The sequence below is a fragment of the Pleurodeles waltl genome, chromosome 8, assembly GCF_031143425.1.
Source record: "Pleurodeles waltl isolate 20211129_DDA chromosome 8, aPleWal1.hap1.20221129, whole genome shotgun sequence".
Classification (NCBI taxonomy): domain Eukaryota; kingdom Metazoa; phylum Chordata; class Amphibia; order Caudata; family Salamandridae; genus Pleurodeles; species Pleurodeles waltl.
The window spans coordinates 773,505,070-773,524,502 of record NC_090447.1 but is presented as its reverse complement, the minus strand read 5'-3'; the positions used below and the strand labels follow the sequence as shown (position 1 = coordinate 773,524,502).

At 45.0% G+C, this 19,433-nt stretch overlaps 1 protein-coding gene across 3 annotated transcripts in view; it reads right to left on the bottom strand.

Annotated features, from left to right (window-relative positions):
• Window positions 1-19,433, bottom strand: part of ATP11A (ATPase phospholipid transporting 11A) — a 661,076-nt gene that overhangs the window by 15,335 nt on the left and 626,308 nt on the right. Inside the window, exon 30 of one of the 3 annotated variants that reach the window (XM_069205024.1) lies at window positions 847-950. The exons of the other annotated variants lie outside the window; for them this stretch is intronic. Within the exon in view, the coding sequence (XP_069061125.1) occupies window positions 858-950 (93 nt within the window). The 3' untranslated portion in view covers window positions 847-857. The remainder of the gene's footprint in view (window positions 1-846; window positions 951-19,433) is intronic. 3 annotated transcript variants of the gene reach the window in all.

The following is a 19,433-nucleotide window of genomic DNA, read 5'->3' as shown; positions in this document are numbered from 1 at the left end:
TCTGTGTCTGTGCATATGTGAAGGAGGTACTGTTGCCATTTTTGGCAAACTTACTGTCTACTGTGCATAAAGTAACTAAGGTACAAACACTACAAGCTAGAGCTTGAGCTGCAGAGAAAACAAATTGAGAATACAAAGTGGTGGCTTCCCCTCTGTGCACAAACACAGAATGTGGTAACAATGTCGTCTATCACGCAACATAAAGGTATTGTAATAAACCTTAGGAAGCTGAATACGTTTATGTGACATGTTGAGAATGTACCCCATACATTTTACTTTACACATAGATCTATAAAGTGAGTAGCCAACAGAGGTTTTAGCACCTAGTTCAGGAAACATGATGCTATACTGATGCCTGGAATCTGATGTTAGCTTTTGGATCCACTATTCTATCCCTGTACATGCTGCCAACAGGTGCCTCTGGCAAATTAAACAGCCCAAATATGAGTTATGTAATATTCTGGCTTTGGTCTACTGATTAAGCTACTGAATAACTCTGAATCAACTACAATGCTTGTCTGTCAGCTTCAATGCTTTTGGCGGCTTTTCAAGCCCTATTGTGATCCAGTTGTGCATCTGAACTAACACCCATCAGCACATTTTTAGAGGTGAAATCTCTGTTAGGAGTTAGATAAAAACACACAGATATGTTTCACAAAATCAACTTACCTGGAACACAAAAATATGATTGGGTGAAAAGCAACATTGATGTAATGACTTGTTTAGTTTTGGCTATGAAAACTGACAAAACAGCAAAAACTTTGGAGGAAAAAACTGACATGGGTTCAAAGTTCCACAGCACAGCAAACAAAGTTTTCGAACGGGCCATATGTGCAATACGATTACCTAGGATTGATCTAATTTGCCTCAGCCCGCGTAAGAGGTTCTTCGAGAAGTGGCCCGTCACTGCCAGACACTTCATTATAAACGGCTGTACTTTTCATAATCTTCTGCAAGGATGAGGAAAAACATTGAGTACTGCTAACTGTAGAATGGAAAGGCAACTGAATGGCCACCATCTGCACTCTTCCATGAACCGTGGAAGAGCCGCTGAGCTACCTGTCTCAGCCCTCCATCACTCGAAGCAGGCCTAGTTCTGAAGTTATTATGAATACAGTTGGAATAATATGGCACACGCCTTGCTGTATGGTGGGCAATAAGACTCAGGAGAGAGAAAAGCCACACTTACTATAGAGGGTGCAAGGTCTCATTTGCATGCAGACTGTGGCAAAGGGTCTAAAGCAGTGGTAATTGCAGGAAGGGCCAGAGAAGCAAACGAGAGCTGCTATGAGGGGTACAGTAAAACTGCCCTTGTTTTACAGAGCTAGAACTTAAAATGGCTGGAGTATAGGGAAATGGAGCCACCAATGAATAGTGTTACAATATGATTAACTTTAACATTGTAGAAACAATCTGAAACATGTAAGAAAATATTACACCAACCTAAATAGACTTTTATAGATGTTTTAAAATAAGCGTCTTAAAATGAAACAAAGTAATTTACTAATATGAAGCATGGCAATGTTGAGCAAGATATGTAGTTTAATTTGCACAAACCTTGCAGTTAGTGGAAAAAAAATGAAAGACAACTTTGATCGGTTCACAGCCTCAGAAGACATACTGTATCTTATTATGGAAATGTGTAAGAGAACAGTATGTGCCGTAGCTTTCCAAAAGAAAGGTGCTTTACACGAAGATGATTCCTCCAAAGCTTTTGCAGCCCAACAGAAAAGGTTACAGTGAACACTACACAATGTTAACGAATTCCATGCATAGTATTAATATGTGAAACTGCACACCACGTGTTGCACTGGGTTGTCACTATAACCACCCTAAAATCACATAAAGCAGAAGCAAGTCAGCTTCACAATATTTAGTCATTTGAGAATACCATTAGCGATGGGTACAGAATGAGCATGCAGTCACTATATAGCTACAAAATGGAAACTGCAAAGGAAAGCAACATGGCTGGTCATTCAGACCACATGATTGAATGATCTCTCACATACTGTTTGGTACTACACATAGCTTTGATACTTATAGTTAACACTCAGGCATGATAAACATGGTTACTGTAGAACACGTTAGAATGATTAATGGGCTGCGTTGCTACAACAAACTGTCCACCAGTTGTGGATTAGAAATGAAATCAGAGCAAGCAAAGTCCAGCCTGCCAACTCAAGAAATGGAGGTATTTTTCAAAACACATTTTAAAGGGACAGCTCGAAAATAAATTAAAAAGCACGTTAAAGAAAGCATACCTGTATACATTTTACTCCTGAAGCAAGAATAACAAAAACATCGGTGGCCTATTCTCTGAGTGAGCAAATAAACTGTTTTAGCTGACATATTATTCCCAAACAACACAGTGTATACCACAGCTTCTCCATGGGGCTTGGTTCTGGACAGAAATTACTTCATTGAACTTGTAAAGCGCATATTTCTAGTGATTATTGTGTTTTAGAATGCCCCTCCTTCACACTCCTTAGTTTTCACAAAACAGAAAACGAAGTATTTTAGTTCCCCAGCATTCTGCATGCACATCAGCCATTTTCTATGCACGTATGCATATGCGCCTTATCATAAAGCATGCATAAACAACACGAATAAGGAAACGGTGTGTGGCGAAATGAAAAACTGAAAATGTCATTTATAGGTGATGAGAAAAAAATCGAAGTTAAAGTTAAGTTACAGCTTCAGTGACAAATCTTGAGAGGGCGTTTTTGGCGTACAATCTATAAATATTTGGACTGTCAAAAGTGGACTCGCCCGATGGAAAATGGCTGCAACATTCGAATAACATGAATACATTTCTACCAGAGAATATGTATTGCCAGGACGTACAGATGAAAGGATAAGACAAGGACATTGGGAAAGATGCGCCCACAAGGTTTACACCATTTGTTCATGCTGTGTGGCTGGGGTGAAAATGGAACTATCCCACCATGCAAACGATTAGAAGAAAAAGTGTTTCACCTTGAATTCCATTAGTAAGAAATATTGCCGGAGGTTTGAGAGAGCATAAAGATGGTGGACTGTTCGACAGAAAGGCACGTCTGTTTAGTCTGTGGTTTCCCCAGAAGGTTGGAAGAGGTACCCATGTGCATCGTTATTTTTAAGCAAAGGAGCAGTTATGTAGGCAAAGCGAGGAAAAAAGGAAATAGGGAGAAGGAAGAGAGAAACACAAGGGATAGAATGGGTTAAATAGCAGACACTCTAATGCATAACAGTGCAGTCAAAAATGTTCCATATGCCAAAGGTTGGAACGCCCTCAATAATACCTCGTTTCACTCTACACATATTCTAATAGTTCAGAAAAAAAACAATCTTCACCAGGTCTGAATTATGTATGTATTCTGATCCAATGCACAGTTTTTATTTTGATTCTTACACTGTCCAATGCCTGGGTTTTGCAGTGGCCTACCTTCCGCCCCACGTGCTGGAGCTACACGGGTGTAGCACGCAAACAAACTGTATTGCATATGGAAACTCGAGAGACCAAGGATTTACAACAAAAAACGTCGACCCTACCCAACTCGATCTCGCCAACAGAAGCATGTGCGTAGGTTTCCAGTGTGATCTTGAAATCTTCATTGTGAGATGCTGTCAAGAAACGTAGTTGAAGAGTGTGGGGCTACAATGTAAATTCTCCAGGGTGGTTTGCACCACCTTGAAAGAGCTCTCTGCTTTGGACCAACATAAGATGTTCCTAGAACCAAGTCACAAGCCTACATAGACAAAAGGTAGGCCACCGGAGTAGCCATGAGGATAAAGTTTTCACTGCATTTGAGTACTTGTGTTAAGAATTTCTTATTTGCTTACCAATCAAAAACCTTGTTGTATGGTTATACTTTTTTTTTTAATTACCGAAAAGTTTTGCCACAGTGACTAGAATGAAACGATTTTCTAATGTGACATCCTTTAAAGGTGTTGTACATCACTGGTAATTGGAGACTAGTTCAAATTATTTGGTTCAGTTTGCATGTAGATTTAAGAAAATGGTTTGAAAAACGGAGAGGCAACAGCGAGAAAGGATGCACGTTTCAGGATAAGGACTTGATGTAGGAGTAGATGAGAGTTAAAATCAGGGTGCAAGTTAGGGTGAAGGTTGAGAGTAAGGTTAGAGTCGCAGTGCGCTTCTGATATAGAGGTAGGGTTAGTTCAACAATGACAAGTTTATCATAAGAATGAAATTTAGGGTTAAGGTAACGGGATCAGATTAGGGCTTGGGTTACAGAAAGATGTATAGTTAGAGTTAGGGTGAGGGATATTTAAATTAAGGGTTTAAGTTAAGGATTGGATACGGTTTAGGTTAGAGTTAAACACGGGGATGAGGAAAATTACATAATTTGTTTTTGAACTTAAGTTACGTTCTAACCAAATGATATGAACTAATATTCATTTTAAAAGAGTGACCCATTCTGAACCATCTACAAGGGTACCTTTGGATTAGCAATAGATGCTTTTCTCGTGTGTTCCTTGAAAGCTTCACACAAAATCCCACAGACTCATCACATGGGCACATTTCACCAGGGAGAGAGATAGTACACCATTACACAGGTCCTTGTGCTCCTAAGGCCAAATGTCACTTTACTTAATTTCAGTAAAATGTTCTATCGTTCACTGTGTAAATGACTGGGTGGGCATTCTCAAAAATATACAATGTTTTATTTACCCAGCCAAAGCTATATGGACTGTAAACGGGGTTGAAAATAGCAAAGATTGTATATTACAACCCCCATGACAAGCTTTGAAAGAAAACTGGACGGTAAGAAGCACTGATTTACAAACTCTCACAAAGCAGAGTTTTTTCCTGACTGACTACGCAGTCTAAAGCATCTTTCAGTATGAATGAGAAGGATGCAGGATTACTGTAGTCTGAGTTTTTGAATACATTAGATTAAGCAGCCTAGAAGTCAGAGTACTTAGAGTTCTTGTTAGAAGTAGAAATATTAAATGTATTCGTGGATTTGCAGCACTCAACAACTGAAGGTGTCTCATGACCTAAGCAGGTCCTCACTGCTGACAGAAACGTGAACACACTCTGCATTTTACGGCAGAGAGAGGGGCTGTTCCACAGGTCTGTCATCAATCCTACTGCACTTTCACCATCTCATTTACTACCAAGTGAACCTGGGATGTGCCGCTCAAAAAACACCCTAGCACGACTGAGAAGTTGAAGGATCCAACCGTTTACATCACAGTGATCGCCACAAGTAGGTGGTGGATGGCATAATTCCTTCATGGCTGGAGGCTGGCAGACCCTGCTTTGTGGGATCAGACCTTATACGCTTCAGCTATAAACCAGAGGGCATAGCGCCACAAAGTCAATATTAAGAACATGTAATGCCAAAGTGTGAGTCTTAGGAATCTGTGCTGACAAATGAACCTGCACAGATGGGCCATTTTGCACACTGTAGATTCTGTAGAAACTGTAGCTCAGGACTACAGCGCAGCCTTTCAGCACTTAAAATAAGGACCCATTGTATGTTGGTGAAACAATGGAACGTCATTACCAGGATATGCAACATTTATTTCCTAAACAGGGCATCTATATGCTGAGATGGAGCTAGCTGTCTTTTCATCTTTATCTAATAAAGCCTTTCTACTTCGTGAAGTAAGTGCAAGAAGGGTTGTAAATCTCTAAATATACAAGAAAGAAACTTACAACAGTGAAGGAACTTAGAAAATAATTACATTTTCCAACTTGGGGGAACTCTCAGGCAGACAGCAAGACAACCAGAACATATGCATATTATTTTAAGACTTGAAAAGTGAGATGACTAGTATATAACATTTATTCGTTATGGGCAAGGGCTTTTTTTTTTATCCAAGCACTGAAGCAAACCAGTTACAATGACCTCATAACATAACCAGGGTTGGGGCCTGGTGGGGAGTGCTTGTAAAGTAAGTTAACGAAAAGTAGGACATTTGCAAACATGAAGTCATGCAACGTTTCCATACTCGGTACTTCAGATTCACATCTTTTGTAAATCATATAAAAATCAGAGATATTTCCAGGATTCAAGCAAGTAGGTCAGACTGAGCATGTGCTCTGGAATGCCGAATCCAGAAAGCATGTGATGTCCTCCATGTTGCTGTCCTTAACACTGCATTACATGAGCGGGCCTCTACAAAGCCATATATCCAATCTTTGTTCTGGTGGAATGAGAGTAGGTTCACGATAAATTTCTGCAGTGGGAGATGAAAGAAGCAACTTATAGATCTTGTTTGCAGAAGGTCGTGCTCAGTCTGAGAAAAACATTCTTTGTGGCTTACTGTTATAGGGCCGATATCAAATGTTAAAATAATGAACAGCTTCTTTCTGTTCAGTGCATGGCTAGACTGACATACCCTTTCAGTGCAACAGCACAAGATATACTGACCTAGGGAAATTGTCTTCAATACTGTTGGTTCATTAGTGTATGTGGTAGAAATCATCACATTTTCTAGGACCCTAGTTCTGAATCTGGTGCCTATACTGTGCAAGTGATGAAACTATCCACACCATCAAACTCATCCCAGCTTCTTACCAATCAGGGAAAATATATGCCCAAGTTTGTAAAATCAGTGTCACTCCCGATCGTGATTATCTTAAAAAACCTCCGTTTTTTCTAGGCTGAAAGTAAAACATTATGAAAACTGTATTCACTCATACACCACAATGTGTATGGAATTAATAGTAAAGTGACCTCCTTGAGTGATCCAGTTTGATCCAAAAGATATCTAAGTCAGGAGGGGACTCATTTTAGTGAAGTATATAAAAGTGAGATATGCTGGTTGTAGGTGCAGAAATCAAGTGAAAGATATACATGCAGAAAATCGGAATACTGAGAACATTAAGTGGTGAAGTGGTAGTTTTCTCAACGTTTGGGAATATTTCCCAGCTTACAAGACCTGCATTAAAAAAAAGGTTTAATCAGATTGTAATATTAGAGGTACAGAAACAAATTATATGCACAAACTAACAAATGCCCAATTCGTGCCAGTGTCATCAATGATGTAATTTCACAGGTTATGAGTGATTTAATAAGTCAGGTCATAAACAAGGCATTGCGGGGGTGCAAGTCATACTTGGCTTATTAAACCATAACCTGTGAATTTCAGTGTTTTCATTTTTGTTTTTTTACCCTACTTCAACACCTAACTATAATGCCACTTTCATTTTTTTTTTCAGTAAATGTCTAGCGATTTTTAACAATTCAATTCAATTCAAAGAAGCTTTATTGCGGCTACAAGAGCCAAAAAAGCGCGAGCAGTAATAAATACAAATAAATGCACATGATAAAATAAAATTGCAGGTAAATATGGTGATAAAAGGGAATGAAATATAAATAAAAATTAAAATGGAATAAAAATGAGATAGAATAAAATGGAATGAAATTAGAAAAAATGAAATGAAGTGAAATGCACTCTGCAGGATGTTGGGACAGTCTTATTTGGAGTCTTTGTCCAGGAGAGTTTTCCCTCTAATAAGCCAACTAGCTCCGAGGAATTTGGCGATAGCGATCACTAGCGTTGGTCTGGTGTCTGATCTAAGGATTCGCAGAGCTAGCGCAGAGCAGCGTGCTCCCAGTAGTCTGCATGCCGGGGCCAGCCATTTCCTACGGGGGGCAGTATACGCGGGGCATGCAAAAAGGAGGTGAGGGAGATTCTCCACGGGGGCTTTGCAAGCAGGGCATGCGGTGGATTCGTTGTGTGACCAGCTGCTGGTGAAAAGTCTTAATGGGAGTGTTCCAATGCGGAGCTGGAAGTACAGTTTCCTTTCCCTTGGGGCCGTGATTAGGTCCCAAAAAGTTTCGTACTTGCATGACTCTTTTAGGTTGGCAAAGTCACAAGATAATGTAGTGTGGAGTGCAGCCCGAGTGTCTTCGTTGTTGGCCCTTTGCCAGTAAAGTTTCTTTAGTTCGCTTTTCGAGGGAAAGACTGACGTGGCTGGTGAGTTCCAGAGATCATCGAGCCCGATAGAGTGGAGTAAATCCTTGATGGATCGTAGCCAGGGGATTCTGTGCAGGTGATCGGCTTTTAGGATGACCTGTAGAGCTTCGGTGAAGATGACAAGTTCCGGAGTGGTCCAGAGACGCCGCCAGTACAGCAGAGGTCGCAGGCGGGCTTTGTGACCAATGCGTTTGATGCCGAGGTCCTTGAAAAGAGGGAACAGTGGGGTGCTTAGCGGAAGGGACACAAGGTTTCTTAAGAAGTTGTTTTCAGCGGTGGTTAGGTCTTGGGTTTTGGTATAACCCCAAAGTTCAGCCCCGTAGAGCGCTGAGGAAACTGCCTGGGCTTCGTATAATTGTAATGCTGGGCGAATTGGTTTTGTGTGTGAGAGGTGGAAGTTTTTTAGTAGAGCCCCAGTTGTTTGTCTTAATTTAAGGGCTTGTTTTCCTATGTGTGGCTTCCAGGACATGTTGTCAGTGAGTGTTATGCCCAGGTAGCTAAAAATGCCCACCTTCTCGAGTGAGGAGCCCTCTAGAGTAAATTTCCCTTTGAAAGATCTGTGGGGATTAAGGGTCATTAGTTTGGTTTTCGTTGCGTTGATTTCGAGTCCCTGGGATGAACAGAAATGCTCGAAGCACGCAAGGAGTTTCCTTAGACCACTAGGGGTCTTAGATATCAAGAGAGTGTCATCGGCAAAGAGTAAGACTGGGATTTTTTGTGTGCCAAGTGAAGGTGCGTCAGCCTGCAGACTGAGGAGGGAGGGGACAATTTCGTTGATGTACAGGGAAAAGAGGGTCGGGGCAAGTACGCAACCTTGCCGCACACCCCTAGAGACGTGGATTCTATCGGTAAGTTGGCCCTTGTTGCCCCACCTGACTTGTGCGTAGTTGTCCTCGTGGAGTCGTATCAAAATGGCAAGGATGTGTTCCGGGATTCCCATCCGAGAGAGAGTGACCCACAGTTTGTTGCGAGGTACTAGGTCAAAAGCAGATTTGAGATCCACGAAAGCTACATAAAGGCTGCCTTTACCGATGAACACTGTTTTCCAATATAATAATAGGAATCTGAGGGCTTGATCAGTGGTGGAAATCTTCTTTCGGAAACCGGCTTGGAGGGGGCTAAGGATATCGTGGTCAATTATCCATTCTTCTATCTTCCCTAGGAGGCAGTGGCAGAAGACTTTTTGGACACAGTCAATTAGACTAATGGGTCTATAGTTACAGGGAAGAGATCTGTCGCCCTTTTTAAAGATTGGAATAACAATGGCCGCTTTCCAAGAGTCGGGAATTGGCGCCCCAGATGCTATTGCGTTGGCTAGAATGGTGAGATATCTTGACCAGGATGCTAGGTCTGTTGAGAATAGGTCTGCTGGGACGCAGTCTGAACCAGGGGCCCTGCCGCGTTTTAGAGTGCTTAGAGAGTAAGTTATATCACTTTGGGAGAACAACAGGGGTGCTGCGGTGGTTGGTGCTAACGAGTGAAATAGGAGGGGGCCCGTACAAACAGAGGTGGGGCTATCATGATCAGGGGAGTACAGACTACTAAAGTGGGCTATCCAGTCTCTTGGGGCAATATTGGTTGTGATGTCCAAACCACTGGTTTCGGGGCCTCGCGCTGCCAGGGACCAGAACAGACTATAATTTCTCTCGCGCACAGCGTCGCTGAGTGATGTCCACCATTTGCTATCTTGATCACGCTTGGCTATGCATATTGCAGATTTATAGGACTTCCTAGCTACGCGGATGGCGATGGGGTCCTTGGATTTAATGGCTTGAACTAGGCGCTTGTTTAGGGACCGGCACGTTTTGTTGAACCAGCGGTGCCTGGCTTTGGGTCGTTTGTCGTCGTGGGCTGGGGGTGCTGAGAAGTGGGTTGCAATATCCCTAAAACAGGAGGTGTGGATTGAGCTAATTTCCTGGTGGGGTGTTGCAGAACCTGCCTCTAGGTCCCTTAGTGTGGATTTTAGGGTGTTGTTGGCAGCATTGATGAGTGCGGGCCGGGCCACAATATTGACCCATTTTAGGTGTCTTTTGTTGTTGGCCAGGTTAATACCCTCGGGTGCTACTGCTGCGGGGTTAGACGTGGCTGGGAGGTTACCTAGGGCTAATGTGTGGACAGAAAGAGGGTTGTGATCACTTTCGGTCCTTTCGATGATTGTCATATCGATGACTAGAGGCCATAATCTTATATCGAATAGGCAATAATCGATTCTGCTGGTGTGGTTCGTTTTGTTGTATGTGTGACTACCGTTGGTGTCTGAATTAGTTCTGCCATTTAGCGCCCTGAGTCCAAACTCCATGGTCAATGATTTGACCTGAATCGCAACCGACGTCCACCTTTTGATGGGTGCAATGGACAGGGCGGGGATAGACCAGACTTGATCTTCCTCGCGGGTGGACCTGAGATCGTCCCAGTCAAGGGGTTCGAATGTGACGTTGAAGTCCCCAGCCACAATGGTTTTATGATGGCGGGGATAATTTTGTAAGAGGGCTACGAGGGCGCAGAGGGTTTTGGAGACTTGACCCCCCCGACCCCTCGAGCGTAGATATTAAAGATGTTCACCACAGAGTCAGGCCCAAAGGATAGACGAAGGCCTAGCAGGTCGGGAGAGGCGGTAGGTAGCTGTGATATATGGCAGCTAAGTGATGTTTTGATCCAGATGGTCAGACCCCCTGAGGGCCTGCCTCTCGTGCTGGCCACAGCGGGGATGTGGAAATTTGAGTAGCCTGTTCGGAAGAGTGGGTCGAGTGACCATGTTTCCTGTAGGAGACATATGTCATGTTCGTCAATAAATGAGGAGAAGGATGGAAGGGGAAGAATAGGTTTCAGACCTGCCACGTTCCATGAGACAAGTCGTACCCCAGATTGTGACTGAGTTGTCCTACCTAAATGCCCGGGGTTTTTGAGGTTGGCTGTCAGGGGTTGGTTTGGCAGATGTGGCTGGGGGAGCAGGGATGGGTTGATGCCAATGTTTGCCCGTGAGGTTTGTGGTGGTTGGTGATGTTCCTCTGTTGGAACAGGCCTGGTCCTGATCAAGGAGATTCTTGCGGGCCTAGACAGCAGCTCTAGGTTTGGTGGGCAATGTGCCTGCAAGATGGGTGGAGCATCTTTGTCATGATTGCTCGGTGAGCCGGAAATGGTCGCGGTATCATGGGTAGGGGGGTGAATACATGGACAGACAGTGGTGGGGTAAAAGGAGGATCTGGGGGTGATGGATGTTGGAAGGTTGCAAGGTTTGCCTGCATAGATTTTAGGTGGGGCTGTGAGTCAATCATGTTTACCAAGAGGGGATAGGTTTTCTGCCGGGTGGTAACTCTGGCGTTCCTCGTGGAGCGTGGGTGACCTGGGCTGTTTAAACTGGATGCGTGAGTGTGCAGGTGGGCTTGTTCTTGCGTCTAGGGCCACCAGATTGTTCGCCATGGTCCTGTTCTTGAGTGTCAGTTTTAGGATATCAAAGTGAGTTCCCGGGTCTGGCCGTCGTACTACGGTAATTAGGTCCTCACGTATTCTGGATCGGCAGCCTCTAACATGGCGAATCCAGTGGATTGCCTTGTTTTTGATAGAGTCTACCCCTTCCTTGCGCGCCAATGTGGTTAACTTGGGAACGTTAACCATTAGAACTATATTACCTAAATGGGACTGGTCAGTGGCAGGTTGCGTAGAGTATTTTGAGGCGGTGTTGCTCATGGGTTTGAGGGTATTATGATAGATGTCTAGTGAATTTCCTATGCCTAAATTGTGGAAGAGGGGAGACTGGTGGGAGTTCATGGTCTTTTCTTTGGTAGGGTGAGGGCCAGCGTGGCTAGAAGCAGAGGAGTTGGGCGAGTTTGTTGTGATGCCTGATAGGATTGGATTTTGGACAAGGTTACTGGTGGTCGTGTTATTTGCGTGGGTTAGCTGTTTTACTATTGCAAGTAATGAGTTAACCATATGCTTGAGTTCTGTGACTTCCTTCCTTAGAGCTTGTATGTATTCGATATGCTGTGGGGTTACATGAGGAGAGTGCGTGTTGGTTGCTGCTGGCCCATCTGCCAGGGTGTCTGGGTTGATGTCGTCGCGTGATTCAGGGAGGTTGGTTAGGGGATTGAAGCGGTTACTGAGCTGGATGGAATCGTTGATGGCAAGTGGTAGGTCTTCTGCTAGGGAGGGGGCCGCATGGGTGATAACGTTCCTACTTTCACCCGCCCCTGTAGTGACAGTAACTTGTTGCCCACGTTTCATGAAAATCTCAGCGATTTTCATGGAACCTTCCTTCCTGCTAGTTGAAGTGGGCCCCTCCCCAGTTGCAATAGAAATGTTTCCCTGGGGGCTAGTTAGTATTCCGTTGCATTCGCCCAGGAGAGAGTCGATTCTATCCATAACGCAATTGCTAGCAGCATGCTTATGCCTTTTTCGCTTGGCTTTTAGTACTGCCCCGGCCCCTGCCTCTATTGCTTTCCTTTTGCCCATCTGGTGTTAGTGTAGGTGCAGGGTTAAATGATAAGGTGTCAGATTAAATGGAGCAGCTGACTGGGGAGACAGAGTAGGAACTAGCAAAAGGGACTGAGTGCAATATGGCCTTCTTGGGAGATAGATGTTAGGGGGGAGGCCCAGCCCAGCCTCTGTCAGCCGCTGACGGGCGCAGGACGGGCCCGCCCTTGGCCCGGGCTTCGCCCGGGCGCTGCCCGCGCGCGTCCCGCGACGGCGGGAGCGCGAACAAGTTTTAAAGGGCTCCTGCCCCGCCTCCAGAGATCACACAGCGCTTCCCGCGACGGCGGGAGCGCGAACAAGTTTTAAAGGGCTCCTGCCCCGCCTCCAGAGATCACACAGCGCTTCCCGCGACGGCGGGAGCGCGAACAAGTTTTAAAGGGCTCCTGCCCCGCCTCCAGAGATCACACAGCGCTTCCCGCGACGGCGGGAGCGCGAACAAGTTTTAAAGGGCTCCTGCCCCGCCTCCAGAGATCACACAGCGCAGCGATTTTTAACATGAGTTAAAATTATATTACTATACCCAACTATAGCATCTGTTAGACCTGGCATCCTTGGCGTGGTCTCCCCTGTCTTTTTTGCCTTTCCTTCCCATGTTTTGACTGTGTGCTGGACCCTGTTTTTAGTACTCTGGCCACTTTACTACTGCTGACCAGTGCTAAAGTGCAAGTGCTTCCTATGTAAATTGTATGTGCGATTGGCTTTTCCATGATTGGCATTTCTGATGTACTAGTAAGTGCATTGTAAAGTGCACTAGAGGTGCCCAGGGCCTGTAAATTAAATACTACTAGTGGGCCTGCAGCACTGGGTGTGCCACCCACATGAGTAGCCCCCCTGTAAACATAGCTCAGACCTGCCACTGCAGTGTCCGTGTGTGCAGTTTTAAACTGTCAGTTCGACCTGGCAAGTGTACCCCCTTGCCAGGTCCAAACCTTCCCTTTTTATACATGTAAGGCACCCCTAAGGTAGGCCCATGGGGAGGGTGCAGTGTATGTTAAAGGTGGGACATGTAGTGATGTGTTTTACATGTCCCAACAGTGAAATACTGCCAAATTTGTTTTTCCCAGTTGCAAGGCCTATCTCTCTCATAGGTTAACATGGGAGCTGCCTTTAAATATCTTTTAAGTGCAGTTTCCCTTTGGGAGCAGATAGAAATGTGGAGTTTGTGTTCTCTGAACTCACAATTTAAAATACATCTTTTGGTAAAGTTGTTTTTTAAATTGTCCATTTGAAAATGCAACTTTTAGAAAGTGGGAATTTTCTTGCTTAAACCATCCTGTGACTCTGTCTGCTTGAGTATTACATGTCTGGGTCAGACTGACAGCTGGGCTGTTTGCGAATCCCCTTTAGACAGTGACACAAAGGGAGCTGGGGTGGGTGTAGCCTGCACATCCTGATGGGCCATCTGAGCTAGAGTGGAGGGAGGAGTGGTCACTTACACCTGAATGGACTGTGTCTGCCCTCACACAATGCAGTCTCCAACCCACTGGTGTGAGTTTGGAAGAAGGCCTGGGCGAGGCAGGAACTTGTGAACAACAAAGACTTTCCTTTGAAGTTTGCCTACCTCAAAGGCAGAAAGGGGTATAAGTAGTAAACCCAAAACCCCAGATTTTCAGATTACTTTTGGAACCAAGAGGAACCTCTGCCAAGGAGAAGAGCTGAAGGAGGAATATTGCCCATTTGCCTGTCACTGTGCTTTGCTGGGTTGGCCTGCAGTTGATGCTTCTGCCTGAAAGAGGGCAAAGACTGGACTTTGTGGTATATTCCTGCTTGTGAAGAATCTCCAAGGGCTTGGACTGAGCTTGCCTCCTGTTTTGAAGTCTCAGGGCCATCAAAGACTTCCTCTGCCAGCATCTGGACTCTCTGCTGAGACTCCTGCACTGCCAAGTGGTGCCACCCACTGGGCCTGGGCCCTTGAAAGATGAAGCTGGTAGAACAAGGACTGAAATCCAACCACAGGAAACCATGCAGGGAAAATTTTGACGCACCACCTGCAGCGCGGCTGTGAAAACAATGGGCCACCCGCCTTGCGGCTGAAATCGATGCATCATCTGCATCGCGGCTGGGAAATCGACGCATCACCTGAATCGCGGCTGGAGAAACCTCGCAAACACCCGCTTGCGGCTGCTAAAAACAACGCAAACCCCACGCAGCGTGGTTTTCCATCACCATGCAGCAAGATTTCTCACGCATCGTCGCTGGGCTTCTAAGTTATTGTGAACCTGGGTAGATCCAAGGTGCACTATTCAGAAATTGACGCAACGCTCTGTTGCGGGAGAGAAAAACGAAGCATCACCTACCCGACCGGAGAAGAAACGACGCACAGCCTCACTCGCAAGAATCAATGCATTGCTGACTTTTCTGACACACGCTCGCCCGTGCGGCTTTAATTTTGATGCAAAACAAGTACTTCGTGAAAGAACAATGTTTCCATTGTGTTCTATGGAGTAAGAATCTATTATTTTAAAAATTCATATCTTGACTTGTGTATGTTGGATTTTTGTTGTTTTGGTCTTGTTTGATTTTAGAAAACTATTGCCAATGTTTCTAAACTGGTGTGGTGTCCATTTTGTAGTGTTTCACTGTATTACTGTGTATGTTGATACAAATAGTTTACACATTGACTTTGAGATAAGCCTGATTGCCTGTTCCAAGCTACGAAAGGGGGTGAGCAGGGGTTGTCTTAGGTCTATAACTCCCTTATCTTGGTTATAGTGAGGGGCCCTGCTTGGACAGAATGCAAACTGACTGCCAACCAGGGACCCCATTTCTAACAGCATCATTTTAACCTTTTATTATTTCAGTGAGTTTTTAGGGTTTTTAGAACATAAAGTACAATCTTATTACCACACCTAACTATAACGTCTCGTTAACCTTTGTTTTTTTCAGTGAATTTCTGAGGCCAGGTCCTGTGCCCAACACTCCACAGCTTCCCAACCCCATAAGGTACGGACTTTGGCTGTGCACAAGGTTTGTTGAGGGGCCTCACTGAGGCCGTGTCCTGCAAGCAACACGGCGCAGGTAGCTAAAGCATAACGGTTGGTTAGCTGCAGGCAGCCAATCTCCCAAGGGCATCTATCCAATATTTTTGGCATGTAATTTAAAAAAAAATTCCAGAACAGTGCAGTACTTCAATGGTATTGTGTTTATGAGTCACCTCCATGGTCTCTGCAGGACTACCGCAGCACCTCATGGAAGGGCCGCACTGGGACCCCTGAAAGCAGCATGGTACCTCACATGCATGCCACACTGGGTCCTACAAAAGTTTTTTTTTACTTTGGCCCAAGCGAGCCCACCTCCCAAAAGGGCCAGGGTATCTATACTATAATATTTTAACATATTTTCTCATTGTTGAATATATGGTGAACAACTTGTGACAAAGCCCATGCCCAGCGTTTTATAATTACATACAACATGATTTGCTTTAGGCAAATCTGAGAGTATTGTGAATTGCTGGCTTCAATTAGAAACTTTCAGCATGAAGTATTCTACATACCACCTGCACTAAGGCTAGGCTATCAAGAAACTCTAATATTATTGTCTGTGGGTCAAAGTTCCATCAAAAAGTAAAATCCTCTCTGGTAACGCTCCTAGGCCTGCTACTTGTGCAAGATGTGCCACACATCGGTTTCACTATATTCAGTGCATAGTAAGTGTTTATGGAGACGACTATTGTTAGAAATGGGGTTTCTGGTTCACTAGGGTTTGCAACTAAGCCAGGCAGAACCCAACACTCTAGTCAGGGCGCATATGTCAAACACCATAGGTTACCTGTGCTCACCCCCTAGTAGCTTGGCTCAGAGCAGCAAGGCTTATCCTCAGAGGTCATGTTTAAAGCATTTGCGCAACACACTGACACCAGTGACACAATAAATACACCACAAAGGAGACTCCACACAGAGTTCTATAAACATATATATCCTATATTGTAAGATATTGTATGGATCATGGGCCAAGAACACTGTAAATCTCAGATACAGTGCATACATTATAGACCAATATGACATTTCTCAGTGATTGCTTTGTCACTAGACAATTGTCCCAAACATAACCATGAGGACAATAGGATAACTACTGTTAGGCTACAAAACAACATGAAAGAAACCATTTCTGTGCATATCATGCAGTCACACTCTATATCTCTCATTATCCTGACACTGTAAGACACGAAATGGCATATTACAGTAAACAATGAGGGCATTTACTGCAGCAGACAATGACTGGAAAAACACAAGTCATCGTAGTTGTCCAGCCCATGCAGGACCTCATGATTACACAACTCCGTGCATCACTGCACTCTGATGCATGGGGGGTACTCCTACATGGGACATTCACCATGCCACCCCTAATGCGATGTATGTGACTAACACAGAGGCCACCAAAGATGGAGGGCAATAATCGGGGCGATCCTATCTTAGAAAATGATAGAACACTGGGACACTTGGACTCCTATTAGGGTCTATACGGTAATGGGGAATCTCCTCAGAAGGACTGCCTTTGTCACAAAACGTATGGCGCAGGACTCTCTGTGCACTAACTATATACTATATATATGTAAATCCTGGGTGGTTACATGGAAGCGAACCCGGGCTTCTCCCTCCGAGTTCGCTACAATGGTTTCAAACCTGCCAAAAATGCTCCTGGGTGCTGTCACTAGGTAAGGGAGGCTGGGGGAGCACACACAGCAACATAGAGCGGGGAAACCCTCCAGGCCTCCCATGGCAGAATCGCGAGGCAAACAGATGCCAGAAATAGTGTGCATGTCGGGGTGAGACCTCCTCTTGGGCCTCTGTGCTAAAGGGCACAAGGCCCCCACACCCTGACCTCGCAGGGCCAGGGGGCACCCACAATGCAGGTTACGGCACGGAGTTCCCCGCTGATCTCCCTGCATGCAGAGTTATAAACAGCAGCAGGCCGTGTGTGTCCAGGACTGCTACCGGAATAGACACACAGTCCTGTCAACATGGTTGATGGCAGGTTGGCCAACGGCACCAAGAGGATCCTTCTGGGCCATTAGCAGCCTCCTGCAGATATGGGGCCTGGGTAGCACCAGCAGCCCTCAAGAACAAGGCCCACTTTTCCAAGGGCTGATCCAGCAGACATGTTCCTCGCATGCTGGGCCAACCAGGATTGTCAGGCAACAGGCAGCGCTTGGCCACACTACTGACCTCACCAGCAAACTAGAAGTAGCACTTAGTGCACACCGAGTTCGGCAAAAGAAGAATAAAAATGTATGAAGCGCTCACCAGGCGCTAGGTGGGGGGGGGGGGGGCAGGGGTGAGGGAAAACAACACATTCCCTGCACAGGCTTGTGAAACCAGAAGCGTTCACCATGCACAAGCTTGCAGAATCAGGGCGCTGCCCAGGCGCTTTACTTTCAGGCACAAGTACAATATATAGCACTTTATTTGGAGGCCAGGCACAGCAACTGAATGCCAGTAGTTTCACCCTGGCCCCTGTGAGAACACTAGTGGGGAAAACACAAAGCAGGGAGGCCAGCACAGCTAGGTAGCTGGCGCTTCGTCCTGATAGTCCAACAGTGATTGGGGGACCCCCATTTGTCAAGGAGAAGCTGGCAGTAGGGCAACAAGCAGAAATGTAATCCAGGTGTGTCCTTTCTACCATCCAGCAGACACCAGGCAGCAGGGCAACAATCAGAAGACCAGTCCAGATGAGTCATTTTGCAGCTCAGGACCTCCTTCTTCTGGCAGAGATTCAGTCCCAGTTGCCAAAAGGCTCTAAAAACATGGGGTAACAGCCCCTCTACCTTTACTCAATATGCCCATCTTCTAGAAGGTATGAGAAGGTTCCAGCCAAATCTGACCTGTTCCAAGATGATCCCTTCTCCTACACCCTGGCTCCAGACATCAGTAGGGGTATCCAAAACTTTGTATAAGAGCAGGACACAACCTTTTCAAGTGTAAAGTGTGAAGAACCCTCCCTCTCTCCCAGCCCAGGAAGACCATCAGTTTGTAGATGCACTCACATGTAACCCTGTCACACCTAACCCTCCCTGATGGATGGCTGTCTGGAAAGTATGCACAAAGTGGAGCTGTCACTCTGCCCTAGACGTGGATTGGAGTCGGGTTGCAAAGCACCAAAGCTACAAGCACAGAGAAATGCCCACTTTCAAAAAGTGCCATTTCTAAAATATTAATGAAAAATCCACCAACACCAGTAAGCATGATTTTTCACTACCATTCAAATCATAGCAAACATGCCTGCGCTATTCCTTATAGATCAGAAATTCCACTTAGAAGTAAATAAAGGAATTCCCAATGCAAACCTATGAGAGGAGCAGCACTCACAGTAGTGAAAGAAAAAGTTTGTCACTACTAGGACATGTAACACATACAAATATATGTCTTACCTTGTACATACACAGCACTCTGCCCATAGGGCAATCTATGGCCTACCTTAGCAGTGACATAGGTGTAGTAAAAAGTGAGTCTAAGACTTTGCAAACAGTTTGACTTTGCAAGTCAATGTAGCAGTAAACTGCGCACGCAGGCACTGCAGTGGCAGGTCTGAGACAACTTTGAAAGGCTACTTCTGTGGTTGGCGCAATCTGCGCTGCAGGCCCACTAGTAGCATTTAATTAACAGGACCTGGGGTATATGGTATACCACTTTCCAAGGAACATACAAACAAATTAAACAAGCCAAACATGTGTAACCCAATTATACCAAGTTTTAGGGGAAAGAGCACATGCACTTTAGCACTGATTAGCAGTGGTAATGGGCCCATAGTCCCAAAGCCAACAAAATGAGGGTCAGAAAAATAGGAGGAGAAAGGCAAAAGGTTTGGGGATAACCCTATTGAAAGGGCCATTCCCAACAATTATCCACCTTGCAATCACTATGAGGTAAGCAGTTATCAGAATCAAAAGACGCGACAGAGCTTTGCGTTGGCTCAAATCGCAAATGTGTAGACCAAACTAAGATCTCACAAATGGTTTGGGTGGAAACCTGAGGGGCAACCCTTGCAAAAAGAGCATCCCAACAGGCTTTCTGAACAATGATGGTTGA